Here is a 25,159-nt window from a genome sequence, read left to right on the forward strand (position 1 = left end):
ATGTCAGAATAACTTTGAGCAAAATATCACATGAATTACTTGAGACTTTTTTTTTTTTTCTCCTCCTTCCTGAAAGGCTGAAATAACTGTAGGTCTGCTCTGAAAATTATAGTCTGGCTTTGTAAGTCCACCATGTCAAGTCTACAGGTTCATTTCACATGTTGTCTTTTAGAAGCTTTTGTTTTCAATATCCTTCCTTCTGTAGTTACACAAGATAGTTCTTCATTTTAGTTTTCAGCTACCTTCACAGACAGCGATGGGGTAAGAGACAATAATCTTCCACTTGTTTCATGAAAAAACAATGAATTTTTAATGAAGTCTATTTGCACACATGTGTAAACAGAAGACTTGAATTTAAACTAAAACACAGAACACAGATTACTCAATGTCATTAAATCAGACTAAAACCAACAAAATAATGCAGGAAAAAAAAGTTATTTATTCTAGTAGGCTAACTTTTAATATAATCATCTTCCATTACACTTCTACACAAAAGACCAGAAAACCCCTCTTAGGAATAATCTTCTGTGAAATAGCATAGCAAGTGTGTTTTGTGGTCATATGCATAAGGAAGCAACAAAGGCCAGCTCTAAGTAATTTTTACTGGAGTGGATATCTGCCACACTAAGTGACATGCATATTCTACCCTCAGATGTTTAGAATACTGAAGCCTGGTGTGACTCTCCCTGCATCATCGCGTCACAGATCTGACCATAATTTCTGCCTTAACACTTATGACTTGCTACGAAAGATTACAAATAGCCAGAGATCTTAGACTGCAAAGAGATACTTGACTGCTTTCTGAAACACTTAGGTTCTGTGATGTACAGTAACTTCCTAGAACTAAAGAAGTTGAGATGTATTATTAACCTATAATACAGTAAAATCTGTATCTCCAAAATTTCTTCAGGAACAGCTGTCTGCCACTCTTCTGCACGGAGTAGGCTCTTAAACACCTCTAATTATTGATACTTCAGTGCCTTCCACATAACCAGCACCACAGGAAACATCAACTGTTTGAGGGAAGATTATTATACTGTTATTACGTCCTTTCTTCTCAAAATCTACATTGATCTGACACTGCCAGTTGTGGTCAATGGTCAGAATATGGACAATCTTCAGTTACAGGATAATATGTACAATTCAGGAACTGTTGGTAGTAAGTTAAAATATTTTTACTGTAATTCTAAGTATACTACATTTACGGGATAACAAGTATATAAATGCACTATCTAAAAAAAAAAACAAAACAACAATTGTTAGTCTTTTTAAGTACCCTCCCTGATTACACTTGCAAAATAAAGTATAAGCAGATCTCCACTGCTGTAGATGACTATTTATGAAAGCCCCCTCTATAACAAGACAAAGTATCTCTCTTCATTGAAAATGCTGCTCCAACTCACTTAACAGCTACAGAATCTTCTTCTACCTTTATGCAATCCCATGGACTTCTGTGATAAAGGGAATATATTCCCCAAAACACAATTTATTTTCCTTTCTTCAGAATCATGTGATAAAAAAACCTTTCACATTTGTTTGCTTCTACTACTGTCATATACAAACTACCTTCAAATAGTTATCTTTAATTCAGATGCTGGACAGGATTTATTTGACTAATGATATTCAACCAAAATATGGTTTATTCTCTTGTTTGTACAATTAATACATACTTTATACTGTTACTACTTTTAGCTTTTATCTCACCTTTTATAGCTGATAAGTTGTGACAGAGCTTTCATGATATCCTATTTTATTTCTTGACAGCAGACTTCATATTCTGGTTGCTGTTACCTAACTGTATTTTCAATAGCCATATAGATTTGTGGAAGGAAATACACACTAAACAAGCATTCAGTACCATAAACGTGAACATTCTAGCTAAACTAGTCCATCTGCACAATTCCTTTTAAAACAAACAAAAATAGAGAGTATGACTGCGTTCCCTACCACCTCTGGAAAAAGAAAAGTCAAAGGCTCTGCAGCAGTCTTGAAGCCAAGTACCAGGACTGTTATGGAACCTGGAGCACAAAGCAAGCAAGAACAGAAGAAATAGTAGCAAGACTTATTTCTCACAAAAAGAACCAAGATTTTGTTCCCTTAAGCCTTTAAAGGTACAGAGCAATAGCAGGTTAAAACAAGATGTTCTGTTACTTCAGAGAAAAGGTAGCTGGGATATTTGAAAACCAGCACAGGTAACATTAAGGACAGATGGACTATTTATTACTGGATAAAAAATACACTTCATAAAAACCTACAGTTTAAAAGGTTAAGAGATATTTGACTGAATTACATTAGTGCCAGCTGTCCAGATCCAATGCAGACCTTCTGAAGTCAAATTAAGGAAAGAAACTATCACCAAGACAAACACCTTTTCTTACCCCAAAGTTCAAATCTTACACTTTTAATAATCAATTTAAACCCAAACTTATTTATTCATTAGTTACTCATGTTCTTAAACAAGATGTTCTACATACCTTCAAAGCTCTCTTTTGAGGAACAAAACTCTCTGCCCCCACCATTTCTACCTTGGCTCTCAAGGATCTTCTTCCCATGCAAACTCTCTCACTTTGAAGGAAGAGTCCTCACAGATTTTGCAGTCTGCTCCATATTTAAGCAGTTTCCACAACTCAAGTGACTATATTAGTCTCCATGCTTTGGCAATAAAGGAAGGACTAATAAACCTAATTTATACTCCTTTTAGTACTACTACAAGTAGTAGTACTGCAGGGAGAAAACCAGGAAGAAGACTTTTTTTTAATATTGCTTTCCAGCAACTTATTTTTGCTGTTACTCATATTCACCTAATTTCCATAAATTAGCTACTGAAACTAAAGAGCTTAACCTAGGATGTAAAAGTTCATGGGAATTTAGTGAAGCCAAATGTGATGAGGTGACTAGTCAACAGCAAGAAATCAACAAAATGTCAATGTTCTTTGAAGAGGTTGCCTTAATTGATTACTTTTGCATATTATTTATTACATTTTACTTATAGCTTATTACAACATTGTTTTTTATGCCTGTCATTCTAGACTCACATGTAAGCAGGAAGCAAAAATGTTTCACTCAGTCTTCAACCAAGATTTGTAGGACAAGCTGTATTTCCCAACTTACAACACATCAACTGCAGTGGAATACTTTGTTATTTTTTAAGTACTCTTGAATCCTTTTCCCAAAGACATCAGTCATTTCTTGAAAAATGTATTTAAACTTTAAGTCAGAAATGCATTATTATAGACAGATTGCAGAGCAAAACTGCAAAGAAGGAAGACAGAGTTGACATAGGTAAAATGAACAGCGCAAAGGATATTTTACTTTTGTCCCAAATAGGCCTATCTATGAAATGAAAGGAAGAGATGCCCCCCCGCCCCTTTTTTTTGATCCCTCCTACTTAGAAATAAGACAATTTGATTAAGTGTGCTTAAAAAGGGACAGAAATATTACCAGGGCATTATTCAGAAGCCTTCATGATGCTATCAAATAAAGCTTCAATATAAATACACTGTAAAAAAAAAGCTTCTAATTAAGAATGTGATCATTGATAAGCAGAGCAAACAAAAACAGCTATACAATTTCTGAGAAACACTGCTAGACCAGTGATGCTAGAAAGTGATATCAGTGAGAAAATTTCAGCTGACAAATTTTTTCTTTAAATAACTATCAATTTATAATTAACATTCCAGTATTTAATACTATAATTTTATTTACCTAAAATAATCATAAAAATTTAAACTGTTCAGCTGTATTTTTAATATTACACATAATGCTACTGTAATCTGCTGAAAAGCTTTTTTATTAAACTTCACGTGAAATCAGGATTCTCTTTAAAACACAATTAATTGCTTTGACAGCGAATGTCCTAACTTGAACTGATGGCAAATGAGTGAAAAATGACCAGCAAGGAATGATGGCCAGAAGCACAACAATGATCACGTTTTTCACAGAACACCTTCTGAAATAAAAATAAAATAATGAAGAAAGGAAAATAGTAGCAGTAACATTTTAAGTAGATCATATTTCAAAGTTTTCTATGAAGATCTGGCAGCTCTTTTAAGCAGAGCACAAAAAATTCAAATCTCTGCATTTAAAAATAGGCAGCTATCTAGGGATTATTTCTAGATTAGTGCCTATACGTAAAAGAAAGAACAGGAAGAAAAGGCAGAGGCAGCCTTATCCATAATTATTGATGTTTTTCTTCCTACTTAGATCACCAGGACGATTGACACTACTGTTGCTTCTGAGTGAAAAACAGATACCTTAGAAAAACTGACTGACAAGTTAATCAAGAGAAGTTCATTTGTAATACTTGCAGTCACACAAACTCTAAACAATGAGATGTAAGTTACATGAACAAGACAAATGAACTCCCACAAACTAGTTTTGAACATAGGTGGATCAACATTTACTCAAAGTAGTCTCTTCAAAGTTTTCTTTCATTTATATTTAGCTTTATAATGTTGTCGTTGCCGTTAAGTAAGTACTTTTCTACAGTATTATTGAGTATTTTTGACCAGCTTTTCTGTTAATAAGGGACATTCTAATGCAAATGTGTTAGAATTGAAAAGGCCTCACTTTTACTGGTTGGCCTGGTTTGATCTTCCCAGTGTAAAAATTCTTTGGCATCCCTGCTAATGGCTTAATTAAATACAGTACATGAACAACACTGGAAGAAACTCCTCTAGCCACCGCGGATGTTCAACACCCCAGAACAACATAGTCTTATGTCTACAACTTCTATAGTGCTTGCTAACACGTCTGTAAAGACTAAACTGCACATTCACCAATTACTTACTTCTATGCTTGTGGTTTATCTTAAGAATCAGTCTAGGAAACTGCCAATGTTTATTACAAGGCAAACAACAAAGTGTCCAGATAACTAGAGTAGATTAAAACCACTGTGTAATATGAACAAAAATTTGGAAGCTGTACCTGAATCGAGATTTGTATGTATTCCAAGTGTAATTAAACAAGATGCACAACCAACAAAACGCATAAAATGTATCCGTTGCTGCAAATGAGTACCCACAGTAAACTCTAGTTTTATGTTTCAGACATTAAGCACAGACAATTTAACTCATTGTAGCAACTGCACGTGTTCCCTCCCTACCTGCGCCCCCCCCCCCCCCCCCCCCCCCCAAAAAAAAACCCAAAACCCACCAACCAACCCATCTGCAAACTGATTTATGTTTGACTTTCTATGCTACAGAGATTCTGGCATGTACTGTGGCAACTGGATTTTTCTTAACTGGATCCAGGACAAACTTATGTTTTTTCAAGCCTCAAATTGGGCAAACATGGCACAGAATTTGATTTCAAACACTCAATCTTTAATCTCACCATTTCTCTCACAGAAAAATCCCACAGAGGGTGCTGTGCTGCTTAATTCCCAGCTCTCTCAGAGTTGGCCACTGTAGAAACTACCCCAAAAAACAAAACACAAATGTAATTTATTAGACCTCCATTTGAGCCTCCTCCTCCTCCCTCAGTGGCTTTGATCATTCATGGTGGCCATTAACAGAAAAACAAGTTTGTCAGAGCTTTTTAACATGAAAAATGAGGATAAAAAAAGAGTAAAAACAACATTTCCCAAACATTTCTCTTTACCTTGGCACTACAGACTGCTACATTAGCAGGGAGCTGGGAAAACTGCTTCAACTTAAATACATCTCGTACTGCCCACCGGCTCAAGCGATTCTCAGCCTTGCTGGATCCAACCACATTCTGATTTGAATGAATATATGCCACTTCTTGAACACCATCTGATATATTAGGAGAAAGATACAATCAAAGATGTTGATTATTACAAAACCCTGAAGGTACACAGTTGCACTGAAAAAGGGCATTCTAATTTTAAAAAGTTTTACATGAAAGTTGTAAGATCTGTTATGATTTCACTCAGCACCAGGTTTCTCAGCTCTATGAAATTAACAATTATACTTATTTAGATTTGTTTAATACTGCTTCCATTTCAGTGTTGTTTTTTCAGATGGACAAAGAAGTTTGAAAGCATCTACAATTTAACGGCTGCAGTATTGTTTAAAGTCTCTAATAGAATCAAATCCTCTCCATGGTATTTCAAACTCCCAGGTCATGTAGTTTTGGGGTTTTTTTTCCATAGAATCATAGAATGGTTTGGGTTGGAAGGGACCTTAAAGATCATCTAGTTCCAACCCCCCTGCCATGGGCAGGGACACCTTCCACTAGACCAGGGTGCTCAAAGCTCCATCCAACCTGGCCTTGAACACTTTCAGGGATGGGGCATCCACAACCTCTCTGGGCAACCTGTGCCAGTGCCTCACCACCCTCATAGTGAAGAATTTCTTCCTTACATCTAAGACAAATCTACCCTCTTTTCTGTTTAGAGCCATTAGCCCTTGTCCTATTACTACATGCCCTTGCAAAAAATCCCTCCCTGGCTTTCTTGCAGGCCCCCTTTATGTACTGGAAGGCTGCTATAAGGTCACCCTGGAGCCTTCTCTTCTCCAGGCTGAACCGCCCCAGCTCTCTCAGCCTGCCTTCACAGAAGAGGTTCCCCACCCTTCTAATCATCTTCATGGCCCTCCTCTGGACTTGTTCCAACAGGTCCATGTCCTTCTTATGTTGGGGGCCCCAGAGAAGAACACAGTACTCCAGGTGGGGTCTCACCACACCAGAGTAGAAGGGGTGAATCACCTCCCTCAACTTGCTGGTTATGCTTCTTTTGATGCAGCCCAGGATGCAACTGGTTTTCTGGGCTGCAAACACACATTGCCGGGTCATGCTGAGCTTCTTGTCAACCAACACCCCCAAGTCCTTCTCCACAGGGCTGCTCTCAATCCACTTATCACTCAGCCTGTATTTATATACTTGGGATTGCCCCAACCCACGTGCAGGACCTTGCGCTTGGCCTTGTTGAACTTCATGACGTTCGCATGGGCCCACCTCTCAAGCCTGCCAAGGTCCCTCTGGATGGCATCCCTTCCCTCCAGCATGTCAACCGCACCACACAGCTTGGTGTCGTTGGCAAACTTGCTGAGGACGCACACAACCCCACTGTCCATGTCGCTGACAAAGACGTTAAACAGAGCTGGTCCCAATACCGACCCCTGAGGAATGCCACTCATCACTGGTCTCCACTGGGACAAGGAGCCATTGACCACAAGTCTCTGAGTGTGACCATCCAGCCAATTCCTTATTCACCGAGTGGTCCATCCATCAAAGCCACATCTCACCAATTTAGAGACAAGGATGTCGTGCGGGACAGTGGCAAATGCTTTGCACAAGTCCAGGTAGATGACGTCAGTTGCTCTTCCTTTATCCACCAATGCTGTAAGCCCGTCATAGAAGGCCACCAAATTTGTCAGGCACAATTTGCCCTTAGTGAAGCCATGCTGGCTGTTGCCAATCACCTCCTTGGTTTCCATGTGCCTTAGCATAGTTTCCAGAAAGATCCGCTCCATGATCTTGCTTGGCACAGAGGTGAGGACTGGCCTGCAGTCTCCCAGGTCTTCCTTTTTTCCCCTTTTTAAAAATGGGTGTTACGTTTCCTCTTTTCCAGTCGGTGGGAACTTCCGCAGACTGCCAGCAGCACTTCTCAGATATGAAGGATAGTGGCTCAGCCGCTTCATCTGCCAGCTCCCTCAGGACCCAGGGATGCATCTCATCAGGTCCCACGGACTTGTGCACTTTCAGGTTCCTTAGATGGTTTCGAACCTCATCTTCTCCTAGGGTGGGCAGTTCTTCATTCTCCCAGTCCCTCCCTTTGCCTTCTGTGACTTGTGCGGTGCGGCTGGAGCAGTTGCTGGTCAAGTCTGAGCCAAAAGAATCATTGACTACCTCAGCCTTCTCCGTGTCCCAGGTAACCAGGTCTCCCCTTTCCTTCCTGAGAGGGCCCACATTTTCCCTAGTCTTCCTTTTATCATCAATGTACCTATAGAAACTTTTCTTGTTGCCCTTGATGTCTCTGGCCAGATTTAATTTTATCAGGGCTTTAGCTTTCCTAACTTGATCCCTGGCTGCTTGGACTATTTCTCTATATTCCTCCCACACTACCTGTCCTTGCTTCCACCCTCTGTAGGCTTCCTTTTTGTATTTGAGTTTATCCAGGAGCTCCTTGTTCATCTATGCAGCCCTTCTGGTGTTTTTGCCTGACTTCCTCTCTGTTAGGATGCATCACTCCTGAGCTTGGAGGAGATAATGCTTGAATATTAACGAGCTTTCTTGGGTCCCACTTCCCTCCAGGGCTTTATGTCATGGTACTCTACCAAGCAGATGTGCACAAGTTTTTATTTAACAGCTCTGTCAAGACTTTCAAGGTTTTACAGGTCAAATATTTAGATTTGTGAGTTCTTAATAAATCTTCAATCTTAGCATCTTTCAACAGACAGTAAGTGTTTAACAAAATACTACAAAGCAGCCCATCAACCCAGAAGACAGGAAAGTAACATTAATAGGTAAAAAGAGAGATACAGAAAGACATTACTAAATAATTTAGCAAAGCATTTATTAGTAACTTGTAACAAAAACATGTATAGCAGGAAGAACTTAAAACCTGCCAACAATGATAAATTAAACATACGTTACTGCTTTAGTTGAAATAAAATCAAAGAAATTAAATTACCATAGTTACCTAAATATCTGTCCATTGATTCCACTTCATGTTCAAATTCAGGTTTACTTGCAGAAGTTCTTTGCACAGCATAATTGCTAGACTTCGTTTGTGTAACAGAGGTATCTTGAATAGGATGAAGCATTTTAGACCCAAACTGAACTCTGCCTTTCTGGATTTTACACTTATAGCTTTGCTTTCTGGCATGAACTTTCTTAACTGGTAGGTTATCTTCAGACGATGAAAATTCATCTATATTCTGAGAATCACTTTCCTTTCCTTTTCTATTGTGCTGCTTTGCTTCTAGCAGAGATTTGGAGATGTTACCTAGTCCATTGCTATGGGCACGTCTTTTTTTCCATTTTGGAACGCTGAAAGTTCGTAACTTTCCTGATTCAGAATTATGGCAAATTTCAATATCATCAGACTCATCACTTATGTCACTTTCATCTTTCAAATCTCTTGTGCTGTTCTTGATGTCTTCAGAAGACATGATTTTGCTGAAATTTGACTCAGTACTATGGCATCCAAATTGCCTACTGTCTCCCTTAAATACAAACCCATCTTTTTCCTTTGCTAACTCTTCACAATTTTCAGATGTTGATCTGTATATTTCAACTTTTTTAGTAAGCATTGGTTGCTGGCCTGCTGGAACTTGGGTAGGAAAGATGACATCATCATCCTCTTCAGAACTGTTTTCAGTTTCCATGATTATATCACTTTGCTTTGAAATGCCTTGATCCTCACCTTCTCTGTCACCTTCCTCCTCAGAGCCTGATAAAGCAAGCCAGTCTGTACTACACGTATCTTGTTTATCAATTCCATCTGGTGACTGAGCAGCTTTCCCATGCTCCAAAACAGGCACATGGTTTTGACATTTGTGAAAATCACTGTGCTTGCTATTTACATTTGTTCTTATAGACTGATCATCAGAACCTGAACGATGAGAGGTATAATCATTATCCCCTTCGGTAGTTTCAATTTCTCTCTGCAACAACTTAGAGAATCCACACTGCATTAAGGAAAGCTGTCCCTTTGTTACCATTAAATTATTTGCATTGCAAGGCTTCCTTCTGTCACATTTTTTCACGGAAGTTTCCAGAATATCATCATCACTACAGTCATCACAAAAATCCATTTCTTCTCTCTTTAATTGTGCCTGAATGCTTTGGGGATCTCTATCTTCTTTAGAGTCTGGTTGTTCATACTAAGAATAATTGACAGCAAAGGTATTTAAGACATAAATAGTATATGGAACACATCTAATTCCAAAGCAGGGTAAAAAAAGTGGATTTCTACTATGTTAATCAAAAAAATACACAAAACAGTATCATAATATACAAATAGAAAGCAAATGCAAAACAAATCATAAAAAGAAATTATATGAAAGTCTTCAGGAGAATAAAATTTTTAGCAGAACAACAATTAAAATAACAAAAAATATTATGTATTTGAGAATATATGCTGCACACTGCTAAAACAACCTGTCTTCACAATCCACACCCATATTTTTCTAGCTTATACTAATCTTATCGCAACTTTTCATCCTTCAAAGGTAGCTTGAAAAGTGACTTCATGATTCAAACCTTAATACTGTGTAATGACATTCATAAAAAAAAAATATTCTCACAGCAGTGGTCAACCTCCTTGTATATGGGGGCTAATGCAATTTAAAAGAGCTACGAGTACATAATATTCTGCACTAAAATTAGTTGAGGTCTACTGTAATCAAACAAAAATTACCCCCAGGCACCCTTAAAACATTTTGAAGATACAGAAGTCCAGAATACAGCTCCAAAACTGCCTACTACTAAGACAAAATTATGACAATATTTAAGTGGAAAGTCAGAAGGGTAAATACTAAACTTTTGTACATGAAGAGAAGTTTTAAAATTAATATATTAATCCTGATATCACCCTGCTTATCAAAAAGCATTTAACATAAGCTAAGAAAGTGACTGTTTGTCACCAAGTCCAATGTGAGATCATGACCATACAGTGATGTATTAGCAATGTGATGTTATGACCAATGCGATGGCATACTGATTTAAATTAATACTGACATCTACCCACAGAAATCTCCAAAAAGCATAATAGACAGTGGCTAATTTTTAGTACCATTCAGTGTGATTTAATCTAACAATATTTTCATGTTAGAAGCCATATTGTAGACCTAACTGTTTGTTTCCCAAATCACCTGAACACAGTGTTTGGTCAAAAACATTCATAAAAATGCTCCCATAAAACCCAACCTTTTCAGAAAAAAAAAACCAAACAAAAAAAACCCAACTTGTTCCACAAGGAAACTATTAGATATATTATTAAAAAAAAAAAAAAAAAAAAAAGAAAAAGCAAAAAAAAAGCCAGCACTGAAGAGACCACTGATTTGGTGGGAATGACTGTCTGAGTACATTAACTAAATAGCCCGTGTCTTCCAGAGGGGTCCACAAAACCTGAAGCAAGCTTTCAATCCTCTAAACAAATTGTACTCCTTTCCACAATTCCTTAACCAAAATCTTCTAAACATCAGTAGGTGTCAGATTCTCAACCGACTTCTTGATTGGAAAGCTGTCATATAATATCATGTCATATCATATCATAAGGCTGTCACTCAAGACACTACAGAGCAATGCTTCAGTAAACAATATTGCTCTGTAATAACTGCATGTTAGTAATACCTTCATTCAGACTGAGGATATTCAAGTGTTGTAAACATCACAGAATACCATATAACCAGATGTTCACAATTTTCGATTTTAAATACAGAAATACAGACAGCATGATATTATCCAATGCTTTACAATATGTAAAACCAGAGGCAAGCAGACAACAAAAGATGGCAAGTGCAATATAGGGTAAAAGTATTATCAGCCTAATAACATACTGTCCACATCTGCCACTCTAGTATCAGGAACTAGAGGGACTGGCACACTTTGGTCCATAGTCCAAAAAGACATCTCACCTTTTCTGAGCTGCATGGAGGAGTCTCTTCCTTTAGCCATGTAGTTGCTGTCATGACTCCTGCTTCTACTCGCCCTTCCCTCTAAAACAATCAAGAATGTATGTAATAAAAACTGTATCTGTTCAAGTTAATAAAGGCAAGCCCAGAAAAAAAAAAAATAGTTTTTCTTTCTTTCTACAAAAGGTGTAAGCACTGGACGTATAATAGCAAAGTCCAGACTAAGACTTACATTTTGGCAATACACTTACTGCTCTTTGATCTAACACGTAACCTGCAGGAAAAGTAACATACTGCATAAATTGGGAGGATCTTACACATACACTGTCTTAATAATTTTAAACTTTTCCAAAGCAGAATACCTGCTACAATATTCATATCACATACCATGTTTTAATTTAATTTAGAGAAGATTTGAGCTTAGTATGCCCAAAGTACATGTTCTTACACCACATTACTCTTTTGGGTATGCTACCTTTATATGGCTGTATCACACTCCTCAGCCTCTTCCTAGCATAGGCAAAATAACAAAATGAAGGGAAGGATGGAAAGAAACCTAGAATAAAGCTGCAATAAATTCCAAGATGCAAGTTAGCTGCAGCAAACATGCTGGATCAAAAAAAGGTATAATACTGCATATACTTAAAATCCGTTTGCACTATATGCTAAGGAATTGGGGCAACAGTCTTTTTGGAGTAACTAAGAAATGAATCTCAAAATATGAAGCCTCAGTTATTTACTCCCACCCTGTAACATTTTTAAATACGGCATTATAAAATATGTTTTATTAAACAGGTTTTGACATCTCAATGTACAATAGAAAAGTTACTGTGATCACAAAAAATATTTTTATGATCAGAATTCTGTCTTAAAAGGTCACTCTGAGCTACTGATGAATAAAAGGTATCTGTGCAAAGTTGACAATATGTGAAAGCATCATAAAAATAACTTGCAGCATTTTTATTAGGAAAAGAAATATATTAGCAAACTCTTGATTTCCAGTTTTTTGTTTGATTTAAGGAAATTTATCTGGTCTACATCAGAGTGAGAAATTAGCATGCCTATTTCATTTAAGGCACTGCATAGACAGGTACTGTTTAAGTTTCACCATTCTTTTTTATAAAGTGTTTCCATACAAAATTATGACAAAATATCTCGTGAGGAAAGGAAAAATGTAAAGCTAATATCCAAAAGCAAAAGGGTAGGACTTCACACCTCCAGGATGTCTTTGGTAAGACAGGACCCATGTGTCCTGAGTCTGAAAAGGTTATGGATCCCAAAAAGCTCTCCTTGATGTTCCTTTGATCCTTGCACTGCCTCGAAATACCGCTTAGCATTTTCACTTCCAACCACCGCACAGTGAAGTTGCTAAAACAGAACAACACAAAAGATTTCAAAAGTGTTTGCTCCAACAACATGTCAGAATTTCCTGGCATCCACATTGTATACACAGCTTTCGTTGGAGCAGGCAGAAATTCCTAAGAGAGGATATTTTGTTTTCATTTCCCTGGCAGATGTTGGTATAATAGATTGTGGTATAATACGAACCTGTTTGGTTTTACTGAATAAAAAAATAAAAATATTTCAAGTCTTTTACTTCACTGTTGTCCAATATCAGACACCTACTATACACACTACTGCCACTCCTCTATATCTTGACTGCTCATCTTTCCTTGATACTAAATTCTTAGTATTTTTTTATAGTCCTTTGCATTGTATGCTTACTTGGTAAAGTCTAAATAAAGCCACCTGATTACTCCTACTGCTCTCTGAATTCAGTTTTAATTATCATGCATTCTTGCTAAGTAGACTCAACAGAAGTGACTTCAAAATCTTTCAGGTAAAAAGGAAAGACAAGTAAATAGTTTGTCAGGGAGAATTAAAACATTTTTGAAGTCAGACAGGTTTAGCTGCATTCCAATGACTGCAAATTTTCAACACTTACATAATTGGTCTATTTGACTTTAAGTGGAAGAAAGTCAAATCCATGGTTTTATGGATACCAGACCTGTAATATTTTTTGTAACTGTCTCTAAGCAGTTGGTAGTTCTTCAGTTCTACTCACTTCTAGTTCTAGCACTGAACAGGTATTTTCCTAGACAACACCTCTCTTGAATTATGTAGGCCAGTAACTATACAGTCAAGTTCTAGTTTAATTTTAGCTAAGCACAGTTTACGTCTTTCTTGAATTATGCATGGTATTTACAGAAGTATACTTTAGGATACATATATAACTTATTTGGTTTTCTATTATGTTAGAGTTCAGTTTTATTTACATCAGATTCTTCAATCACATATGACTAGGTCAGACAACCAAACAGCACTAACAGAAAAAAATCAGCAATTTTAAAATCAAATAGATCTCTCAGTAAGAATACACTACAAACATGACAAAGCATTTTCACATAAATTCATTTCATGAAAAGGATGGATGACAACATTTAGCTCTCTGAGAGCACATTTGTATAGTTCACCAAAAGCCTCCTGTCCACATGCACTCATGGTGTCTGAATTTTCAACAGCAGAAAAATGCATTTTCTTCAAAACTTACTGAAAATTTCCTAACTGTGCTCAAGTGTCAATAGCAGGAAATGCAATCCAATGTAAACTAAAAAAAATAATATCCCAGATTTACAATTACTCTGTTTACTGCTTCCTAATCAACCTGAAAAAAACCCACAAGAGCCTTTCAAGAAGTTTTATATGTGCCTTTTGGAAATCCAAACAGACACTATCCAGGTGGTCTTTATCTGCAAGATCACCAACTCCAAAGACCTCCAAGAAGCATGACTCCCCTTCTTCAGGATTTTAGTGAATATAGGCAGCCATACTCTGCTATTGCTCATTTTGTTAGCCTTTCTGAGACCTCTCCTACTGACACTTGCTGTTGAAATGAATCCTCAAAAGTACTTTGCACAAGAAAAATTTGGAACAGGATGCTCTCTAAGCTTTTCTGTGAATGTGGCTATAAAAAAAATAAATCAAGCAGGTTTTTTGGAATGAACACTCCTTTAAACCTTGCTAAAGTCATGCCAATACAGCAGTACAATTCCTGCTCCTGATGTGTTCGAAAACTAAATTATTAGCTTTTATGTTTTTAGACCACTGTCCCTCAAGAATAGTTTTTGGACTTACAGTGTTTTATATTTAACTTGCCTCATATATGATTTCAACTATTAATACAATGTCTTCTTCATTCTGAGCTTCTGACACAGTCTCTGAAAATTGCCCAAATACCTGTGAGCGCTTCAGCCCATCACCTACTTCTTTTAATTTCTTCTTAACAAGCTTCCACTTTTTAATTTAGATAATTTTGTAAAAATTAAACAGGACTCTAATAGCTTTTTGGCTTCTACAAAACACTGAATTTAAATCAGATAGAGTCACTGTTACACTTTTGAAAGTAGCATTTTAAAGCAGGCCATACACATTACTGAGAGCAGCTCAAGATTTGATCTTCCAGCTGTAGGTTTTCTGACTTTCTGCTCTGTGAAATCAGATGACCTTAGAACCTTATTCTGATTTGTCACTTACTTAAATCTTAGGAGGATAATGACAATCTGTATACTCCTGCATTTCCCACTCAATCAGCCTCCAACCTGCTCCTTGTAAATAACCCAGCTACAAGAGTGCTTGTCACTGAAGACTCATTACCAAGTTTTTCCTATTTATGGCCAAAATTTCAAATTATTAGGTTAATTCATCAAATTTCATAAAGTTTTCTTTAATATATAGTATCATTTGCCCACTGAGGTGACCTACTTTGTCTTTTCTATGCAATGCATTCTTCAGGACAACTGTACCTCCATGATTTTCTTCCTTTCTCCAAGTTTCTATGCCTATAATGTCAGTATCTTAACTCAAAATCAATCACCTTATTTCTTTAACTTGCAACTTTTGTTGAGAAAAACATGTTCATATTTCATCTAGTTACTTATTATTCTGCAGCCTGCTCTTTGTTGTTCATGTTCAAGTTTGCCTATTTTTTGTTTTAATTCTGATCTCACCAGGAAACAGTTGCTAGATTATGGGTTCCTCAAACCACACACATTGTTATTCCCAATCTTAGGTGTTTAAACCTATCAATGCAAGTAGAAAAATTTGGAGAGAGCAAGTGTTTCAGGTTGAGTATTCTGGCAAGCAACATCACTTATCATCTTTGTAATAGCAGCAGCTACAAGCTGCTCCTCCTTTTATAAGCAAGTTTTCACAGTCAGGAGAGTAACAATGCCTTCTTGCTTGTCTTCTATAGCACCAGCAAGATTTTTGCTCTACTTTCTCCAACCTTTCATAAGAAAAAGCTGCCTGAATCAGACTGCTGCAGGTACTAACTACAACTCTCACAGATATATTTTACAAGTCTTTAAATAAAACACTTCTCTGTATAACCCGATTAATGTTAGTTGCATAATTAAACTGTCAAAAGTTAGAAAAACTTGAATACAAATATAATTCTTTTTTGTTCTTTGACAATTGCTAAATGATATATCTCTGCTTAATAAGTTAAGATAACAGCATGTATCATACAACCAAGGTAAACTACAATTTTGCTATAGGCTAGCTTAGTTTCCAGTCATTGAAACCGCTAAAAACATCTCCCAATTTAAATAGTTTGTGAACTTTACCTGCTTATAAACTTGTCGCAAGTACATCATCTCCTCCACAGTTCCCAAGGATATCAATCTAAACACTTTAACAGCTTTGTATTGGCCAATCCTATAAGCTCTGCAAGGACAGTGGCATATTAAAAACCATTTTTCATCAAAAAAAGTAAGAGACAGCTTCTTAGGGGTAGTAAAATAAATAAAGCATTCCAATAAAACAGGAGTATTCTAAATGATTTATAAGTTGGTTGTTTGATTTTTTTTTTTTATTATTTTACTTTTCCAAGTTTTCCTCAGTATTTTATTCCCTTTTCCTTTACCCTTAGTTTTCCACGCTTCTTCCCAGGCCTATCCAGCTGAAAAAGCTTCCTCCTCAGTTTGTATCACAAGGCCTGCCTCCCACCTCTCTTGAAAACACATCTTCCACAGTTTTCTCAGGTTTTTTTTTTCCTCTCTGTCTCCATCTGCTCTTGCACAAGATATCCTCCTATTTGCATTATATAGGAGTTAGATCACGGATTACTTGGGGCAGCCTGTTCTTTCTTATCTTTATAAAGCACTTTGCAAGTAACAACATCATAAAAACAGCTAATGAACTGGCAGTGTTCTATCTAAATGGTAAATTCTGAGACTTCTAATAAACTACATTCCAAAAATTCAAGAGAGGCTGAACCAATTTATAGAAATGTGATTTTACAAAGATTCTTTAAAGACAGTCCCTTTCAACAGCACACATTTCAAACACATATTTCTCTAGAACAGGTGCACATAAACACCTCTCAAAAGTCAGAAAGACCCTTAAAATGGAATTACATAACTAGATGGGACAACAGAAACAAGTTTATTTCTGCTTGTGAAAATGTATAAATCTACTGGATTTTGAAGGTTTTCAATATTCTTTACATCAGCTATTCAAAAGTCTGTCCTGAATTCCTAGGAAAACATCCTATGGTCAAAAAGCCTTGAAAGAAAAACCCAGATTCCTGGAAATATTCCAATGGCACTTCCATCAGAGATGGAAGTGAGTGCTGAAAAGACACTAATCTCCACAAGGGTGAAACAGAAAAGAACATAAATGTTTTTCTTCAAGGATTCTGGAATTCAAAATATCACTTGAACTAGGGTCAACTACAACCTACTCTGTCCTGGCATACAAAGCAAAAATGCCATCCAGCTACACATACACACACATTCTCAAGATCACAAAAAGTTACAGTAACTATGGCTTTTTTTCCTAATGACCCCACCATAACAGGGCCACAAAAATAAAATGGAAAACAAGAAGTAAAATTCAGGGTTAAAAATAAGAACAAAGCTAAAAATAACATAGCTGCACATTTCTTACTGGTTTGTGGACAAGTCAGACTATGTAAAAAATTTCTTCCCTGAAGAAAATTTTAGTTGGACAATCAGATTACAGAATCAAAGCAAAAGAAGAGTACAACACAGATCAAGTTCTGTACTTTGAGAGTGTACCTGTCAATAGCTTGAAGATCATTTGCTGGGTTCCATGTAGGATCAAACAGTATAACAACATTGGCACCAACAAAATTAAGACCCAGTCCACCAGCCCTAAAAAACAAAAATTAAAAAATAGAACTATCTGACAGTGAGAAAAACGGAACTTTTTTTTTTTCCCCAGTGTATTAGGTCCATATTGGCATACCCTTCCACAACATAAAAAAAAAAAGAGCACAATAGAGATACTAAAAATAGTGGGGTACAGCTTTGTGTTACTGTTGTGTTAATAACCACCAAGTACTCAAATAACCACTGGTGTAAAATGCAGTCTTCTCACCTAAGTATCAAGAAGATTACAAACTGTACGACTAGCTGAGTCATAACCAACTGCTATCACCTTAATATAGAAGACCTGATTGCTATTTCACACCCACGGAGCCCTACAGAGACCAACTCCCCCAACAATTATACTGAAATACATAACCACTTTTATGCCAGCTAACATTACAGAAGCAGGAAAACTATAGCTTAAATAAAGAGCCTGCATTAGATTTTACTTCCTCTAATCCCAGTACATAGTTTTGACAATAATGCTATGCAGCTTCCACTAAAATGGTCACAGTCTAGGGTAAGTCATATCTATAAGAATTAACAACTGTCACAAGTACATTTGTACAGTATGTAAGTCAACCGTTAAAAATGAAGTTGGCCACACAGCTGCCTATGAGCAACAATCATACCGGTCATTCCAAGCAAAAAAGTCACTGTAAGAAAATTGTCTACTGTGGGGGTTAGGAGTCACAGGAGTACCAGTTACATCATCTTAAAACATTCAACAGCTGTAGTCTGCTTTCAGGTAAAGCCTGCAAGCCAGTAAAGAATTTGAGCATATGCCTAACCTGATGTACCTAACTAATGCCCTGCTGAATCCAACAAAACTGCTCGGTTACTTGGAGTTTGGCATGTGCATAGGTGAATGATTTGATAGGAACAAAAGTGAGGAATATACCACTTCTCATCCAGCTGCAAAACAACCAAATACTGAAAAGTCTTTTCACCTGGCTCAACCAACATTCCTACAAAAAGAGGCAAGTTCCTAAATAAGTACACGCTAAATACTATTATTAATTTAACTATTAAAACAATTCTTCACATTAACATAGACAGCACTAATTTCAAGTGTGGTTTTTTCCTGAATGAGGTACCGCAAAATCAAAAGTCAATCCCATTTAATTTACCAAGCAGCTAGTTTTAACAGATTACATTATATTCTACTTGTTTAAAGCAGTGGGAAAGGTAAAGTTTCCAGGTATAACAATGAATGAAGACAGAAACCAAAAGCTTATGGAGCCCCACCGCTTTTTGGTCTTCATGGAATCCTTGTCAATGTAAATACAGTTGTGGCCTCTTCCTTCCAGGTGTGGCCTGGTGTTGGGTTAGTTAAATCTGGAAAGGGAGAGGATGTGGGAACCTGCCAATATTAACGGAGGTTTCCGGAGGATGAGCGTTCTCAAAGTTTGAAATGCTGAATAAAAATATTTTTATTTTTCAGAATACCTTACTGTATTTTGGAATTTTGGTGTATTTCTTTTTAGTGAGGACAGAATTCAGCCTCTCATCTTACGAAACCAACCCTGCAGTCAGACTGAAACGTTAAGTCAACATGTTTTTCCAAATACTTTCTCATAAAAAATTGCAATATTTGGAACTGAAATATGAATTAAACCTCAGTGCAAAGCCTTAGTGCAAGTAAAACAGACTGACTATAAAGATTAACTAAACAGGATACTTAGCTTTATAAAGATTTTACCTTTCCATATTTTTAGGAATGCCGCAAAAATTCAGATACTCTAAAACAGAAAAAGAATGGCTGCTATATCCTTCATAGGCAGAATGAATGCAGTAGTTAGTTTGTGCATTGTAGAGAATATCTTCCATTTTAATAGTTTGTGCATTGTAAAGAATATCTTCCATTTTAACTATCATTTCAACTAGCTGCTAGTCATTACTGCAAGATGGTCCATGCAAATTACTATAATATGGCTCAAATGAAGATCCCTGTGTGAAAGGTCTCATAGCAGTTGTGTTACAAACAACAGTTTTCAAAAGATCATCTTACTTAAAACTGCACAGTGTGTTAAATAAATGGCTTGTTTTTCTATCCTGCCACTGACAACTTAATACCTCCATGTTCAGAAATTACAAAACAGTATCACATTAGGAAAGTTTCCATGAAAGCTTTGACTATGTAATTCTATTTACTGAGGTAAGTTTATTATAGTTAATAAGTTCTGTTTGAGTGATATCTCGTAGCTGAGAGTTCTTTTGAATTTGATTGCATGCTCATTAAAAATTATTTGCAACATAGCTGTGAAGAATTCAAGTTAAAAAAAGCCCTGTAAAAGAAGCGGACAGCAGCCCAGTAATTGAGAATGCTGCAGGTAGAATGGAAGTGTATACTGTAATGTTTCATAATAAAAAACTGTCTAAAAATTTCTGTAACCATCATCTCTTCATCATCTAAGCACTTCTCTTTACATAAAAAACCCCCAGAGAAGCAGAAATAGATTTTAATTTATAATTATCCCAGAGGAATTAATCTAGAGGAAGACTAGCATGGAAAACCTGGAAAGAGCAATTTAGCTTTAAAGGTGGGAATACTCACTGCTTTTATTTCTTCCAGAACACTATGATGGAACAGGACTATGTAGACTTCACTATTGTACATATACAGTTCCCCTTCTTCAGGCTAATCAGTGTCAATGGAGTTGCAAGCTCTGACACTCCCCATCAAGTTATAGCAACTCCAGCAATTATTTTAATGTTTCTAAGCATGCTCCCAAATCCCCTTCTCTTCTTCCAAATAATCATATATTTTCCCAGCAACACCCGCACAGGACTGCAGTATTCTGAAATAGATTATAATTAATGAGCCTTAGCAGTTCCAACAGATGTATACCTATTTTTCCATAGAGCTCAAGGCTGAAATTCATGACATATACCTAATGGTTTGATGGAATTTACAAGCTCTGAAGAAATCAATCATATTTTCTGTCAACACCCATAAAATATATTTATCCATATAGCTGTATTGGAGTCATAGCTATCTATAAAAGCATTATGGATAGCTATATAACTGTGTTTGATACTAACATTAACTGCAAGACGTGAGGTCAAGCTATACAGATAGACAGATTTTTATTTTTTATTTTATTGTTTAAGGCCCCATTTCTCAAAAAACTCACCAACCAATTAAAATCAAGATTTCCAAATGTTTACAGGTGATACATCGGCAATTCCAGGCAGAAATAGCATTTTGCTGGTATAGAAAAAATGGAATATAAACCAGGAACATTGTAAATTTAATAGTGAATTCATCACCACTGTCTGCACTGTAACTCACTAATTTACAGATTCAGCTTCCTGTTTAAAGCTGTATGTTAACTGTGCCAGTGGAATATAATGCCAGATTCAAGATCACTATGCGGAGAATTCATCCTTTGCAGAATGTATTTCTGTAGCCAAAAGCCTGTGCAAGTATCTTCAGCAAAAATCAACATTTGGCTCTCCAAGCAATGGGACTTTCAGAATACATACAAGTTGACTACACAGAACAGTTGGCCAAAAACTTTGCAAGAAAGTACAGACAGAAGAGTATGACCCAATTCTGTCAACTTACCATAATATACTGTAAAGTCCTAATGCCTGAAATCTGAGTAAGAGGAAAGATGCATCTCTTGCAGAGTAGAACTAGAATAAATCACTTTCTGATTTCCAAACAATTACCAAGTCTGCTTCCATTACTGTATATCAAGCAAGCAAAAAGATCACTTCTTGTTATCTGTGATAAACTGCACAAATAATTGTACCTTCTATTTTGCTTAGTAAACACTAGTTATATTGACTGCAATTCCATCATTGTTCGTTTCTTCCATTCACTCAGTAAGATGAGAAACACTAAAAACAACAGAATCAAGACTTGCGTCTCAAGCACCACCAGCCGGCACTGAAAGCTCACCAGTCTCTGTATTCACGAGCTCTCATAACAGAGAGGAGAAAGTCCATCTCTGTTTACCCGACCTTCATTTGTATTTCTATATAAGTTAATGGAAAAGAACTGAAAAGGTTATGATCACACAACTAGACTGGTAGAAGCACAAACTAGAGAGTCTTTCCTTATGCTACGGACGTGGTAATTCCCTGCTGTCTTCAGAGACAAGGAACAGGGACTCACAAAGCTCTTAGGGACCTAGGGAAGCTGATGGCCAGATTCCACAGTTGATGGAGATTACAAACAAATGTGCATGACCAATACCACAAACCTCTTAAAACCCTGCCCACATACACCAGCAAGTATCTGAAGACAGTTCTGACATGCACTTGCAATAGTCTTTAAGATTATGTCTGACTTCTAATTAAACAGAGGTAGTGTGGATCCTCCTATCTAACTCCAACATGCACGCTTTCAATAAAGGACTAAAGTGACTGTATAGGCAAGAACAGCACTTTCATTGAGTTTCACGGAGTTTTCCTCTGGGCAGGAAGATTAAAGCTTCTCTTTGTTCCCTTTCTGCCCTTGCCTGGTAACAAACTTCATTCAAGATGAAACACAGAAGTAGCCAGAATTAAAAATAAAAAAAAAAAAAAAGAAAAAAAGAAAAAAATAGTCCTCATAATTTCATTAATTTTAGTTGAACATATTGCTCTATTTCAAAAGAATTCACTATCCATCATAGATTGCTAAGCAGATCTAATAGGTAAATACATTTTTAAAAGACAATCAAGGATTGTTTGAAGTAGTTTAAATAGACATATGCTAATTAACATGGTTAATAAATTACAGTAACACCAAGACATAATTTTTCAGTTCAATATAGCATTCCAAGTTCACACTCACTTGCTAATTCTACTAGTACAGTACAAGAAATTGAGTTTGTCTACAATAAAATGAAAGCTTTTTGTGGATAATGAAATAATAATGTTTTAATAATAATGTTTTAATAATAATGTTTTAATAATAATGTTTTAATAATAATAATAATGTTTTAATAATAATAATGATGGTTTAATAATAAGAATAATAATGTTTTAATAAGAAGAATAATAATGATAATAATGATGATAATAATAATAATAATGTTTTAAAACTGTTTCCTTGCTCCTACAGCAACTGGAAATTTAAAACTAGGATTCAGAAGACCCATTTGCTTCAGATCTTAGAAGTCCTCATAAAGCAGAGGAAAAGGGAAGGGAGGAATTCTCCAGATATTTTAAGAAGCTTCAGACCACAGCAGTGAGTCTGTGTTTACTAACAGACAAGAGAACAATTCACTTCCTTAAAAAAGTGACCCCTCACAAGGTCATCAGTCAAAATGCAGAGTAACCTGTTTACTAAGCACTAGAAAGGCAGAATGAAACAGACTACAAGTTAAATTTTCTTACATTGTAGATACAAGACATATGTTAATTTCTTGAATGCTGTTGAACTCTCTTACAATTCTGATTCTATCTTCTGATTTTGTACTTCCATCAAGTCTTCGGTAATCTAGCCCAGATGCCATACAGTACTGTTCCAGCACATCTAGCAACTGGGTGGAAAAATAAAAAAAAAAAAAAAGATTAAGTGCTTACTATTATCTTTTTAATTAAACATAATCACAGAGGCCATGTTTCCCAAATATATTTGCAATAGACCAAGGATTGAAAATGAGAGTAGATCTTCACCATTTTGGTATCAACATCCTTGACTCTCGTTAGCTGTGATTCTACAGCACTCAAGGTGATTAATGTTGGTCTGCTGTGGTCTCACTCAGTCCTCCAACCCTGGCTGCCTGTCTCTTCTCTAAGTGATGCTGAATCAGTTCAACCCAATAAGCTGGCAGACAACTTTTAACAGTTTCCTACCATCTTAGCAAGTTACAACAACGTGAAATACAGTAAATGAGCACCACAGCCAGCACAGAAACACACAGAGTTCAGAGGGATGGAGTGAAAGACCGCAGTAACCAGCAGTCAGTCTGGTCTTGAACAACCTGAAGCACAGCCTAAGACACATGAGCATTTTACTACAGCATCTAAATATTAAACCTGCAGACTTCCTTAAAGCCACAAAATTATTAAATATTTAAGACTCTGACCTGTCATTCACACTATTATTTTTTAGCACTTTTTAGTGCTATCATTACAAATATTTAAGTAAAGAAAACCATACTATAGATTGCACCATTTCAGGAAACACATTACTCCCTAACAAGAAAACCAAGGTGCAAGTCCTTTAAAAGTGAAATGAGCATACACCTCTAGCTCCAATTAAACTCTGTTTTAAGTTCAAACCAACTAGTGTAGTAAGTCTCAGGGTGTAAGTTTCATCACTGCTGATGGTCAAAAACCAGCAGAACAGAGGAAATTTAAGTACTTCCAGTGCTAACACAAAGATTGTATGATACTTCCATCATAATTTGCTGTGACACTGCTCTAACTCAAGACATACCAGCTGAGCTCAGTATGAGCTATCTACACCTGAAGTAATACAAGAATTTTAAAAGCTCTAAGGAAGGCAGAGTGTTACATTTGTTTTGCTGTCACCATTTTTATCAAGAGATAACGTAAGGTTTCAATATGCTTCTGGAGCACAGCACACTGTCCTCATCATTATTTCCCGTAGTACAGAGAGAAAGGAAATGTGGTTGACAGCTGTCATCTCAGTGCTTTACGCTTCAGAACTCACTGCTGCAGTTAATTGATAAAAATCATATGGAGCTCACCTTTGTGGAAAAGGAGAAAAGAAGAACCTTATCCTTGGTTTTTTGGAAGTGATTTAAAAGCTGCTGAAGGACCTGTAAACGAACAACAGAATACAAATGAAGAGGTTTTATCTACAGGTCATCTCACACACACTTACTTGTGTTTTCAACCTTTAAACAGGCTACACTGTAATTAATTGTTTGCAAAGCTAAACAGAGGCTTAACAAAAAACATTACTAACATAATGAATGTGCCAAAGGTAATGGAGATGCTGGACCTATGCATTTTTCAGTGATCTACATGGAAATCCTGCTGTAAAAAGGCAATCATATCACTAACAGGTAAATTCAGAAGCTATTTATGTCAGGGCAACAAAATATTACTTATCTCGTGCACTAGCTCACCTTGTGAATTTTTGCATTTAACAAATCCACAGAATTCCCCTGAAAACATGAAGGTCTGTTTTAAGTTTTCTGTACTACATCTGAGTTCAGAACTTCTTGGAACTTGTCTTCTTAAAATAATCAGTGAGATCTATGCCCCTCCCCGCTCCCACTCTTGTCTGTTGCTCTGTTTACAGTAGGATCCAGCTTCCCAGACTCTGCACAGACCCCGAAATGCCAATAATCCGCCCACACACAATGTTCTTCTGGTGAGGAAGCAAATAATCCAGAGCCTTGTGTATAATAGTGATACTGTTATTTTCAACAGGAGCATGTCCACATCTGGCAATGGCAGCTTCAGAGTACCGTGCAGAAGCAACACACAAAGGGGAAGAAGGAATTTTCTGTACCATGTCTGTAGCTT

General features: G+C 36.5%; 1 protein-coding gene across 20 annotated transcripts in view; it reads right to left on the reverse strand.

Moving 5' to 3' along the window:
• ERCC6L2 (ERCC excision repair 6 like 2) overlaps positions 1–25,159 on the reverse strand; it is an 84,522-nt gene that overhangs the window by 34,250 nt on the left and 25,113 nt on the right. For 7 of the 20 annotated variants that reach the window (XR_003921809.2, XR_003921807.2, XR_003921808.2 and 4 more), the window contains 8 exons: positions 24,373–24,444; positions 23,051–23,196; positions 17,624–17,719; positions 16,169–16,268; positions 12,759–12,911; positions 11,547–11,627; positions 8,606–9,791; positions 5,602–5,756 (listed from right to left, as the gene is read on the reverse strand). Coding sequence is in view for 12 of the 20 variants with exons in the window: in XM_030003696.2 (XP_029859556.1) it covers positions 5,602–5,756; positions 8,606–9,791; positions 11,547–11,627; positions 12,759–12,911; positions 16,169–16,268; positions 17,624–17,719; positions 23,051–23,196; positions 24,373–24,444 (1,989 nt within the window). In the remaining 8 variants the exon portion in view is untranslated. Of the gene's footprint in view, positions 1–1,947; positions 2,019–5,601; positions 5,757–8,199; positions 8,423–8,605; positions 9,792–11,546; positions 11,628–12,752; positions 14,152–16,168; positions 16,269–16,467; positions 16,639–17,623; positions 17,720–20,273; positions 20,518–23,050; positions 23,197–24,372; positions 24,445–25,159 lie in introns of those variants that run through there. The other 13 variants (XR_005931533.1, XM_030003699.2, XM_041120671.1 and 10 more) reach the window with 13 other exon arrangements.

This window comes from Aquila chrysaetos, chromosome Z (assembly GCF_900496995.4).
Source record: "Aquila chrysaetos chrysaetos chromosome Z, bAquChr1.4, whole genome shotgun sequence".
Taxonomy (NCBI): domain Eukaryota; kingdom Metazoa; phylum Chordata; class Aves; order Accipitriformes; family Accipitridae; genus Aquila; species Aquila chrysaetos.